This window comes from Bufo bufo, chromosome 6 (assembly GCF_905171765.1).
Source record: "Bufo bufo chromosome 6, aBufBuf1.1, whole genome shotgun sequence".
NCBI lineage: Eukaryota > Metazoa > Chordata > Amphibia > Anura > Bufonidae > Bufo > Bufo bufo.
The window spans coordinates 150,158,598-150,171,526 of record NC_053394.1 but is presented as its reverse complement, the minus strand read 5'-3'; the positions used below and the strand labels follow the sequence as shown (position 1 = coordinate 150,171,526).

The following is a 12,929-nucleotide window of genomic DNA, read 5'->3' as shown; positions in this document are numbered from 1 at the left end:
CCAGAGAACACCAAGATTGGCAAATTCGCCACTGGCGCCCTGTGCTCTTCACAGATGAAAGCAGGTTCACACTGAGCACATGTGACAGATGTGACAGAGTCTTGAGACGCCGTGGAGAACGTTCTGCTGCCTACAACATCCTCCGGCAGTACCGGTTTGGCATTGGGTCAGTAATGGTGTGGGGTGGCATTTCTTTGGAGGGCCGCACAGCCTTCCTTGTGCTCGCCAGAGGTAGCCTGACTGCCATTAGGTACCGAGATGAGATCCTCAGACCCCTTGTGAGACCATATGCTGGTGCGGTTGGCCCTGGGTTCCTCCTAATGCAAGACAATGTGGCTGGAGTGTATCAGCAGTTCCTGCAAGATGAAGGCATTGATGCTATTGACTGTCCCGCCCGTTCCCCAGACCTGAATCCAATTCAGCACATCTGGGAAATCATGTCTCGCTCTATCCACCAACCTCACGTTGCACCACAGACTGTCCAGGAGTTGGCAGATGCTTTAGTCCAGGTCTGGGAGGAGATCCCTCAGGAGACCGTCCGCCACCTCATCAGGAGCATGCACAGGCGTTGTAGGGAGGTCATACAGGCACGTGAAGCCACACACACTACTGAGCCTCATTTTGACTTGTTTTAAGGACATTACATCAAAGTTGGATCAGCCTGTAGTGTGTTTTTTCACTTTAATTTTGAATGTGACTCCAAATCCAGACCTCCATGGGTTAAAAAATGTGATTTCCATTTTTTTTTTTTGTGTGATTTTGTTGTCAGCACATTCAACTATGTAAAGAACAAAGTATTTCAGAAGAATATTTAATTAATTCAGATCTAGGATGTGTTATTTTTGTGTTCCCTTTATTTTTTTGAGCAGTGTATTAGTGGGCCATTGATTTGTATGCAATCTTGTGGACTGCAGCAGTCACTCAGTAGTTAAAACCAATCGGTAACGCTATAAGGAGTCTATGTAGCTCAAGAAAACCTCCACAAACTTTTCTCCCCTATAACTAGTAAAATTGTTATATGTTGTGTTCATTCCTGTGGTGCCCCCTTGTGGTAAGATCTGATTACTTCATTTAGCTCATGCTTGCAGAATTTCCAACGCTGGTGGAGATTGTCTTCACTGTATATTTGCAGTTTTATTTGGCAACTTTGTGACATTTGTCAGGTTTCATATTTCATATTTTTGTGAATGCAAGTTAAATATACAAATACACAATGTGTCAGGATTTAATATACAGATTTATGTACATTGTTTTAACTCCTTTCACCCCACATCAGTGCTAAGCAGACAATTTCCCCTTACTATATACAGGATTCCTTGAGGGCACATTATAAGGAGTGATTATGGCAGATCGCAGACTCAGGAGTCTGCAGAGTGTCTCTCCTCTGCTAGACACTGAGGATATATTATGTTTTGGTCACTTGAGAAATATATAATTTCCTATATAATCAGTAATGCCTGGGAGAGATCAGTCTTTGGTATCTGGTCAGCGGCTCCTGGGCGGTTTGACATTTCACCATTTACTCCTCAGAACACTGTGATCTCAATCTCCCCGTCCAGCGTCAGTGTTTCCTGTAGTTCACGGCAGATCTTATCCGTCTTTCCGAACGTGTGTCGACCTTTCTGACCTAAAATATGAAACGCCCGTTACATCCGATTCTACCTGATTGCCCCCAAACAAAGCGGCATTAGTTAGGCTGCATGAAGCATAATTCACCAAAAGTCTGGTATACTCCACACTGTGAAGGCTGAATTTGGCCACCACTGCTGTACGCTGTATTCACATAGTCATTGCGTATAGCCAGAAACCGATTCAGATAATCCTTTTCTTAATATTCCTCCTCTGTTCCAATGATTTACTCACCAAATGACAGGATGGTCTCTCTGGCTGTGATCCTGACGTCCTCCACTTCTGACTGGCACAGTCCTGCAATCTGGTCAATGCTGGCTGTGCCCTGTGGGTAGGAGAAAGCATTGGTTATTCATATCCTCCAACACCCTGTTCATATGTATTGCATTGTGGTGTGGATTATGTCTGCAGAATCCGCACTGAAAGATGCAACAAATGCTGCATCTGAACGTGGCGTAAAGACCAAGCGGCAACATTCCCCGAACTCTGCAGCTCTGCACCTATTCAACTGCTGGGGTAAAGCTGAGCAGTATCTAGAAGGTGGAATAACTAATAAAACTGAATGGCTCTGCATCATACAGATTATTAGTTGCAGTCAGTGGTAAAGTTTTTCTGTAAATGAAGCTTAAAGCTTACAGTATCTAATGTTTCAAAAAACTTTGCATTAATCAATAGTACAGTGTGTGAACATGAGGAGTAACACTATTTGTGGCCATTATATGGCTCTGGCATTTTTTTTAATTACTGACTTTTCCTCTGTATGTTAACCCTTAGTTTGCAGTTCTTTTAGATCTGGTAGGTGGAGACTAGCTCCCAACTTCAGTGCACAGAAAGTAGAGGAGAATCTGCTTCCTAACTTTCTCACACTCACCCAGAAGCAGTCCCAAGATCAGAGAAGTACTGACCTGTAGGTATATGAATATAGCACTTGGACTGAGATGGAAACTTTCTATTTAGCTGAAGCAGTCTCGTTGGTGTCTCTGGTGGAGTCCTGTCTCACTTAGCTCTTGCTCACTCCTCCTATCTCCAAAGATGTATGGCAGGGGTAGGTAATCTTTGGCACTCCATCTGTTGTGAAACTACAACTCCCAGTATGCAAACTGGCTCTGATGTTATAAGAACTCTCATAGAAATTAATGAAGCATGCTGGGAATTGTAGTTTCACAACAGCTGAAGTGCCTAAGGTTGCTAATCTCTGATGTATAGGATGATGTAATCTGATCCTTCAGTGAGCAGACAGATTCCTGGTCTTCCTAAGGGTACCTGCACATGGGTGCTGGTAAACAAGCAGATAATCCGCATGAATTTCTATGCAGATTTCTGTGCCTTTCTGCACCAGAAACCACATGTGCTACTTGTACTTTTTGATGCAGTTTCCTGCAGAATTCTTCACCCTTCCATTTAAAATCACAAACATAATTGATATGCTGCGTATTCGGACGTCCGTAGTGTTTTGCGGACTGCAAAACACTGACACCGCACATCGCCGTCACTTAATAGATCATTCCTATACTTGTCTGCAGCTGCGAACAAGAATAGAACATGCTCTATTTTTTTCCGGAGCTGTGGACCATAAATGCGGATGCGGACAGCACACTATGTGCTTTCCGCATCTTTTCCGGCCCCGTTGAAAATGAATAACTGCAGAACGGATCTGGACCCATTCAACGGACGTCTGAATTGACCCTAAATCTGCACGGCAGGTTCATTTCTGCATGGAGAGGCAAAGTGTACATGAGATTTGTGTTATTTCATACACTTTGCTGGTACTGTACTACGCAGCGGTTTTTCTGCACGAGAATCCGCACGGAAAAACTACACAGAATCCGTTACGTATCCAGGTAGCCTAACACTACTGTAAATTTCAGAGAGAAACTCAGAAATGCAAGGGGGGGAAATCACTTCTGACTCTAGAACAAGGCATTTTTCTCTTACATGATATATTACAAAGTTTCATACAGTCGCTTGTACTATTGATTTATGCAAACTTGTGTGAAAAGTTAGTGACCATTTTATGATTGGGTAATGGAGAGTTCTATAAAAAGTTTTTTATAAATTGTGCACAAGCGGCATTTTCCACCACTCTCAGCACTTCTAAAAAGTAGGTGGAGCTTACCGGGAGAGACAGCGCCTCCTAATCCCTGATAGATTTACTATAATTATGCCAGAAACTCATGTTAATTAATTGCATGAATGTACACCAGCTCATAGCTGACGTAGATTTGGTTTTCTGTTGCAGAGACTGCCAAAAGATGTACTAAATTTATTTAGTGGCCTCTTCCTCTTAAAGGACATCTGTTAGCAGGATCAACCTAATTGAACTAGCCATAATGTAAGGCTGATCCTGCTCATTTTAACATGGAGAAATAAGTAATTTAATAATCATGCAAATTAGGGCTTTGTACACTGACAGCGGGCTCTAACCACTCGGTGCACCTTAGCTCCATAACTCTGCTTCCCTGGACACTGAACCCTCCACTTGTTTGACAGGACCAGGCATCCAGGTGGAGGGGGAGTGTCCAAGATGAGAGTTGCTGAGGTGCACCAAGTGGCTAGGGACCACCCTCGGTGCACTTAAGCCCTAATTTTCACACTTTTAAAAACATTTATTTCACCTAAAGACGGCAACAAATTGGGGGGAGAAATCTAGGATTTAAATCAACAGAGTAAGCCCTAGCAGGCATTATGACTGGTTTAATAGGGTTGATCCTGCTGACAGATGCCCTTTAATAATGTTGACATATCTAACTCCAGAGCACTTCTTCTTAAGGGCTTGCTCATATCTGTACTGGATGCTCTGTTTGGGTCTCCATCACAGATTTCGACAAAAAAGTCCTGCATGCAAAACGATCCAGAACGGAAAGTGAACGGATTTCAATGTAGTCAATGGGGTCTTTTCAGCTCCGTTCATCTCAGTTATGTGCTGAATCCAGCGCTTACGTTATTTTCATTGTTTTGCTCCTCTAATGGTGCAGGACAATGGAAATATATAGAGATGATGTGAACTCGCCCTAAGACTGGCATGGGAAACTCCAGTCTTAATAAACCCTTTTCATTTTGAAATGGTTAAAACTTTACATGTATCCCTGGGATGAGAGCACCTACTTTCAGATGTTTGAGAGCCAGGCACGCTGATCTCTGCAGTTTCACATCTTTGTCAGAGAGAAGCTCGGTGTAATAGAGCACTGCCTGTAGACAGAGGAGAGATGCATTAAACACAAGCATGAGAGAAGAGAGGCTGACTATGCTCCGGGCCCCACTCCCCGATACAGCGCTGGAATACAATGGTCAGCTTTAGGTCTCATGTACACAGCTGTGGTTTGGGTCCTCATCCGAGACGCATTTTTTGCAGGTCGGATGCCGACCCATTCACTTCAATGTGGACGCAAAAGATGCAGACAGCACTTTGTGTGCTGTTTGCATTAGACGTCCATTCCGTAGCCCCGCAAAAAATAAATAAAAAATAGAACATGTCCTGTTCTTGTCCGTATCTCTACTGTGGGACCGACATACCATTCCGCAAAATGTGGAACGCACACGACCGGTATCCATGTTTTGTGGACCGCAAAACGGACACAGTCGTGTGCATGAGGCCTTTAAGTATACATTCACATCTGATTACTATTTACAGGTATTTACATACACATATAGAATCAATCTACATCTCATTTTTTGCAAATTACTAGCATCGACAATGAATGCTGGGATATTTTAGCTTTGAAATCTGCAGAATACTGAGTGCAGCTCTGAAGTATAATACAATCTGTAACTCAGGATCAGTACAGGATTAGGCTACATGCCCACGAACGTTGTTTGTTTCCGTGTCCGTTAGTTGTTTTTTTTGCTGATAGGATGCGGACCCATTCATTTCAATGGGTCCGCAAAAAATGCGGACAGCACACTGTCTGCAGTCCGCATCAGAATGTCCGTTACGTAGCCCCGCAAAAAAAATAGAACATGTCCTAATTTTGTCAGTTTTAGGCATTGTTACAATGGATCCGCAATAAAAAAACGGATGGCATACCGAACTCATCCGGGTTTTTTTTGCGGATCCGCAATTTGCGGACCGCAAAACACATACAGTCGTGTGCATGTAGCCTAAGGGTAATGTATGTACACAGTGACTCCACCAGCAGAATAGTGAGTGAAGCTCTGGAGTATCACACAGTCTGTAACTCAGGATAAGTATAGAATAAATAATCTATGTATAAATTGACACCAACAGCAGAATAGTGAGTGCAGCTCTCGGAATACAGACTCTAGGGTGACTGTATCAGGGGTCAGCAACCTCCAGCCTTCAGAAACTACAATTCCCAGCATGCTCCATTTACATTTATGGTAGCTCTGAGAACAGCTGAGCGCTGGGAGTTGTAGTTTTACACCACATGGAGTGCAGGAGGTTGAAGACCCCTGATATAGAAGTAGATAGAGGTAGTAGTCTGAGATAAAGCTCTACTTTTGTTCCCCTAGAAGAGTGTCATGTGGTGGCCATAGGCTCTGTCAGATATTACAGCTCACTGCCACTGAACTGAATGGGGATGAGATGCCATAAAATAGAAAGCCATGGACAAGTGTGGCACTCTTTTTCACAAAAAAAAGTATAGCTTGTGATCAGTGTGGAATATGCACTTCTCTATTTCGCCTGCACCTCTCTCTCCAGTGCCATAATTCGAGATATTGTTCTATATAAACATTCCTCTGCTGTCCCATGGCTGTACCCCACGTGGACTTTGTTTACCTATCTGTGGTCAAAAAAAAAAAAAGTAGCAAAAAAAGAATACAAATATCCCAGAGAGAAAAAATAGAATGTGGGAACAAAAAGTAACATCTTCCAATCCCTGAAGGAATGTACTGGAACCCGACAACCCCTCCCCCCCATATGAAGTTTATGTTGTCCATTATACATGATAGATTGCATGGACGCCTTAAGTTACATTGTCAGAGGTTCAGTCACAGTGGGAACTTTGCAGCTGTAGGCATTGACCCCTGTGATCTGATCAGTAAAGAGTGATCGATCCATGGTAACAACCCCAGTGTAAGGCCGCATGCACACAACCGTGCCGTTTATTGCGGTCCGCAAATCGCGGATCCGCACAAAATGGAAGCCGCCTGTGTTGCCTTCCGCAATTTGCGGAACGGGCGCCGGCAATATAAATGCCTATTCTTCTCCGCAAAGTGCGGACAAGAATAGGACATGTTATATTTTTTTAGCGGGGCCGAGGAACGGAGCCACGGATGCGGACACATTGAAGTGAATGGGATGCAGACGGCTCGGATGCGGACCCAAACAACGGTCGTGTGCATGAGGCCTAAATCTATTCCTCTGGTTAGTTCCCCTATTCTCCCAAGATGGTTGGACTATCGTAGATAACAAGCACTTCTACCTTTTGTGTCACCCCTATTCCCTCATACACTGCTCAAAAAAATAAAGGGAACACTTAAACAACACAATGTAACTCCAAGTCAATCACACTTCTGTGAAATCAAACTGTCCACTTAGGAAGCAACACTGAGTGACAATCAATTTCACATGCTGTTGTGCAAATGGGATAGACAACAGGTGTAAATTATAGGCAATTAGCAAGACACCCCCAATAAAGGAGTGGTTTTGCAGGTGGTGACCACAGACCACTTCTCAGTTCCTATGCTTCCTGGCTGATGTTTTGGTCACTTTTGAATGCTGGCGGTGCTTTCACTCTAGTGGTAGCATGAGACGGAGTCTACAACCCACACAAGTGGCTCAGGTAGTGCAGCTTATCCAGGATAGCACATCAATGCGAGCTGTGGCAAGAAGGTTTGCTGTGTCTGTCAGCGTAGTGTCCAGAGCATGGAGGCGCTACCAGGAGACAGGCCAGTACATCAGGAGACGTGGAGGAGGCCAACAACCCAGCAGCAGGACTGCTACCTCCGCCTTTGTGCAAGGAGGAACAGGAGGAGCACTGCCAGAGCCCTGCAAAATGACCTCCAGCAGGCCACAAATGTGCATGTGTCTGCTCAAATGGTCAGAAACAGACTCCATGAGGGTGATATGAGGGCCCGACGTCCACAGGTGGGGGTTGTGCTTACAGCCCAACACAGTGCAGGACGTTTGGCATTTGCCAGAGAACACCTTGGCAAATTCGCCACTGGCGCCCTGTGCTCTTCACAGATGAAAGCAGGTTCACACTGAGCACATGTGACAGATGTGACAGAGTCTGGAGACGCCGTGGAGAACGTTCTGCTGCCTGCAACATCCTAAGCATGACCGGTTTGGCATTGGGTCAGTAATGGTGTGGGGTGGCATTTCTTTGGAGGACCGCACAGCCCTCCATGTGCTCGCCAGAGGTAGCCTGTCTGCCATTAGGTACCGAGATGAGATCTTCAGACCCCTTGTGAGACCATATGCTGGTGCGGTTGGCCCTGGGTTCCTCCTAATGCAAGACAATGCTAGACCTCATGTGGCTGGAGTGTGTCAGCAGTTCCTGCAAGACGAAGGCATTGATGCTATGGACTGGCCCGCCCGTTCCCCAGACCTGAATCCAATTGAGCACATCTGGGACATCATGTCTCGCTCTATCCACCAACGTCACGTTGCACCACAGACTGTCCAGGAGTTGGCAGATGCTTTAGTCCAGGTCTGGGAGGAGATCCCTCAGGAGACCGTCCGCCACCTCATCAGGAGCATGCACAGGCGTTGTAGGGAGGTTATACAGGCACGTGGAGGCCACGCACACTACTGAGCCTCATTTTGACTTGTTTTAAGGACATTACATCAAAGTTGGATCAGCCTGTAGTGTGTTTTTCCACTTTAATTTTGAGTGTGACTCCAAATCCAGACCTCCATGGGTTGAAAAATTTGATTTCCATTTTTTAATTTTTGTGTGATTTTGTTGTCAGCACATTCAACTATGTAAAGAACAAAGTATTTCAGAAGAATATTTAATTAACTCAGATCTAGGATGTGTTATTTTTGTGTTCCCTTTATTTTTGTTGAGCAGTGTGGATTGTAAGCTCTTGCGAGCAGGGCCCTCATTCCTCTTGTTGTAATAATCGACTTGTCTGTTGCTATGTTATTTATGACTGTTTGTACATGAACCTCTGAATTGTAAGGCGCTGCGGAATATGTTGGCGCTATATAAATACAGATTATTATTATTATTAGAAATGTTTGTCAAGCTCATTGCTCCATTCAGGATGTATAATGGTAACTGGATTACATTTGCTGCCCTCTAGTGGTTATAAAATAATTACACCCGAATGTGATCATGTTGAATTCTGTTTATCACATAAACCACAGAGTCACTTCTATCAGGTGCAAACTTTCTAGAAACGTCTCTGCTACCTAAACACAGTGAGGGGACAGCCATACAGTCAGGTTTCCTGATGCAGTTTTGCAATCATATTCAGTGGTACATAAAAATAAAAATAAAGTAGAAAGTATTAAGAACAGATCCAGATTTTCCTCCTTTTTTAACTCATTCCTGGTTTTGACTTCCAAAAACGTAATCAGACAGCAAACGTGACCGTGTGGCTGTACCCTAATGAAAACTGTTACCATCCTTAGGAGCGGCCATGTCCTTTTTTAGTTTCTCAATGATAAGAGGGGACTTTCCTGGCATGTCCACTAAAACCCACTGAAGCCTGGTCAGAGGTGGTCTGTCCACTGCACTAAACCAAGGGAAGGTCCCCACTTTGGTCCAATACAGTGTCTGAGGGATATTGTAAAGGTGAATAAGCACTTGCCTCCTTTATCTGCCACAGACTACAATGCACTAGGACCAGGCACCTCTTTTTTAGACTTTTTACTAGTAAATTTAGTGGATATCCCATAAAAGCTCTTAATGTAAACCCCTTTACATAGTGTCTGGAATACAGACTACAATCAATGATACAAAACAACAGATCATGGACTGGCAGAGTTTTGGTGTAGGAGCAAGTATTAAAGGGGTTATCCAAGACTAATAAAAACCTTCTAGAGTGGCCAACCCACAGTGAAGACCATACTTATCTGGTCCCCACCACTGGGTTCTGTGTCTAACACTCCCGGGCCGGCACTTCCTCTCCCTGCCGCGCTGAGATCAACATATGTCGATGGGGAGGACAAGAGTATGGCTGCAGCTGTGACCTGCTCCCCTTGTGACCTGATGTCATGACGCAATGAAAGCAGGTCAGCACTGTGTTCTGTGATTGGCTGCAGCGGTCAAATGTCCCCCATTGACGGATGTTGATCTCAGCGTGGGATGTAGAACCGGCCCAGGAGCATTAGCCACCGAACCCCTCTGCGGGGACCAAGTAAGTATGATCTCTAGAGATGAGCGAATTTCATATTTTGAAATTCGTTTGCGATTCGTTTACTGGTAAAAGCAGAATTGCGTTATGGATTCCGTTACCACAGACCATAACGCAATTACATAACGGAATGCATAACGGAATGCCTTTAGAGGCATTCCGTTATTCATTCTGTAATAATAGAAGTTTATGGGCTGCATAACGGAAATGAGACGGATCCGTTATGCAGCCTATAGACTTCTATTATTACGGAATGAATAAGGGAATGCCTCTAAAGGCATTCCGTTATGCATTCCATCATAGAATTGCGTTATGGTCCGTGATAACGAAATCCATAACGCAATTCTGCTTATACCAGTAAACGAGTCACAAACGAATTTCATAAGCGGAAATTTCCTCATGTGTAATGATCTCCATTGCAGGTTGGCTACATGCACACGACAGTGGAAAAAAACATCCGTTAAAAACTGACATTTTTAACGGAGGTTTATTTCACTGATGCCTTTCTGAGAGACAGACAAAAAAAATGGACCCATTCAATTATATAGGGGCAGTCTGTCAGTGAAAAACGGACAAGATAGAACATGTATTATTTTTTGACGTCCGTTTTTTCACTGACAGTCAAAACAACTGTCGTGTGAATAACCCCATAGACTACAATTGGTCTAAAAACGGACGTGTGATGGCATTTAAAAAAATGTACATCACATATCCGTTTTTACACTGCATGTAGCCTAAAGGGGTTTTCCAGGTTCAAAATACTGATTTAGGACAGTATCCTTAGGATAGTCTAATAATATCATACCAGTGAGGACCCATCTTACAGGATGCCCGACTATCAGAAGATTAAATATACTCGGACATTTGCTGTAGCCTTTTCATTGTTTACCTGGCAAGCCGACTAGTTACTAGCGGCAGAGCACGGTATGGCAGCTTTGTCCCATTAATGTGAATAGAACAAACCTGCTGGCTGAGCAGCCACCACTAAGTGGACGGCATAGAGTGCTCATATCAGCGATGTGGCTCCTTCAACCAGCTGATTGGCGAGTGTGCTGTGAATCGGACACGATAGTGAGTTGCTCCATTTATCTACAAATTTTCAGTCGCATCATATAAATTCATGGATATAATGACAGTATTAAAAAAAACACATACAGACATAAAATATGGATATTTAAAAAATTATTTTATTTACCGCATCAATAATAGCCTCACCCAGGATCCATTCGTCCTACTACACCTAAGGTCACCGTGCTACCCACCTTCTGCTTGAAGTGCTTGTTAGCTGACGCTCTGCTGAGGAAGCTCATGGCCACTTTGCACAGCTTCATGTTCTCGTCTATTTGGAACGTGGCTACGAGCTTCAGGAACTGCGGCAGGGGCTGGAGCCGTGAGATCTGCTTGGCTTTCAGCTTTCTGATCTTCTTCAGTCGCCCAGGAAGCTGCAGGTCTCCAATGAGAGTGACTGCACAGGGGGAGAAAGACATATGATTACTATGTGGACCATATAACCCTATGTCCTGCCTGTGGCCTCTGTACAATATTTGTGGAAAATGCATAACTAAATATTTTAGAAAAGAGTCTATGATGACCCTTAAGGCACCCATAGGGAGGCCACTTGCAGAACCCCAAAAAGGAGGACATCGTACCTGGGACAGTGGCGCACAATAGTTCAATACTACAGCATGCACAATACTACATTATACAGATACTATTATGAACAGAATGTATCACTATATACAAGAAGATATATAACTTATACCAGCTGCACATATATTAGTATTTACAGAAGATACCCAGGTATACCAGCATGTTCCATAGCACCAGATACAAGAAGATGTATAACTTATACCAGCTGTACATATATAATTATATACAGGAGATACCCAGGTTATACCAGCATGCTCCATAGCACTATATTCAAGAATATGTTATACAGTATAACATCTTCTTGTATACAGTGATATGGAGCATGCTGGTATAACCTGGGTATCTCCTGTATATAATTATATATGGACAGCTGGTATAAGTTATACATTTTCTTGTATACAGTGATATGGACCATGCTGGTATACCCTGGGCATCTTCTGTAAATACTTATACAGTATATGTGCAGATGGTATAAGTTATACATCTTCTGGTACCAGAAGATGACAGATGTATAACTTATACCAGCTCATATACATAATCATATACAGAATATACCAAGGCCAGATGGTAACTAGTAGTAATACCTGGGCCTAATGCCTAGTGGACTGTCTGTGTGGGTTGGCTGCTGTGCTGGCTCAGGCTGAACCGACTTGCTGAAAGCAGCCGGAACGCTGGAGGCAGGCTGGGCTCAGTGTGGGCTGGAGGCAGGCTGGGCTCAGTGTGGGCTGGAGGCAGGCTGGGCTCAGTGTGGGCTGGAGGCAGGCTGGGCTCAGTGTGGGCTGGAGGCAGGCTGGGCTCAATGTGGGCTGGTGCTGGCTGAGTCGAGGGAGGCTGGCTGAGCTGAGTGCCTGAGAGTGCTAATGCCTGGACCTGGCTGGCTGGCGACGGTGGTTTCAACGGTCGGGTGAGTGTCTAAGAGTGACTGAGTGGGTGTACTCTGTACTGTAGTCTGTACAGACTCTGTAGATAGAGACTGGGCAGTGGGCACGCAGTGGGCAGTGTGGCAGTGGCGGCACCCGCGGTCTCTCCGTGTCCCGCTCTCCTCTGTTCCTGCCTGTAAAAAACAGAATTGTCCGGTGCTGCGTGCAGCAGCGCTGATGATGTTGTGACTTTAAAATACAGCGCACTGTGATCTGGACGTGCTGCCAGGCCCTGCCTCCTGTCGGGGATACTTAAAGTGACCATGTCTGAGCCGGAGGCCGCCGGCTGTCAGCTTAACCACAAAAAAGGAGGACTTCTGGCCGTCCAACCTGGCCTTGCGCCGGACGAGGACCAGGAGTCTAAAAACCCTAGGCACCCATAATGCTAATAGTACAGTGATACTTCTCTGCTTCTACTCTGGTTTCATTGTGCAGCTGAATGTACCTACAGTTCTATGTTAT

General features: G+C 44.5%; 1 protein-coding gene across 6 annotated transcripts in view; it reads right to left on the bottom strand.

The window, feature by feature from the left end:
- Positions 1 to 1,211: 1,211 nt before the first annotated feature.
- The window catches only part of RIPOR3 (RIPOR family member 3), a 189,015-nt gene continuing 177,297 nt past the window's right edge, over positions 1,212 to 12,929 (bottom strand). For all 6 annotated transcript variants that reach the window (XM_040434890.1, XM_040434887.1, XM_040434893.1 and 3 more), the window contains 4 exons: positions 11,160 to 11,362; positions 4,735 to 4,818; positions 1,864 to 1,954; positions 1,212 to 1,627 (listed from right to left, as the gene is read on the bottom strand). In XM_040434890.1, coding sequence (XP_040290824.1) covers positions 1,527 to 1,627; positions 1,864 to 1,954; positions 4,735 to 4,818; positions 11,160 to 11,362 — 479 coding nt within the window. In that variant the 3' untranslated portion in view covers positions 1,212 to 1,526. The remainder of the gene's footprint in view (positions 1,628 to 1,863; positions 1,955 to 4,734; positions 4,819 to 11,159; positions 11,363 to 12,929) is intronic.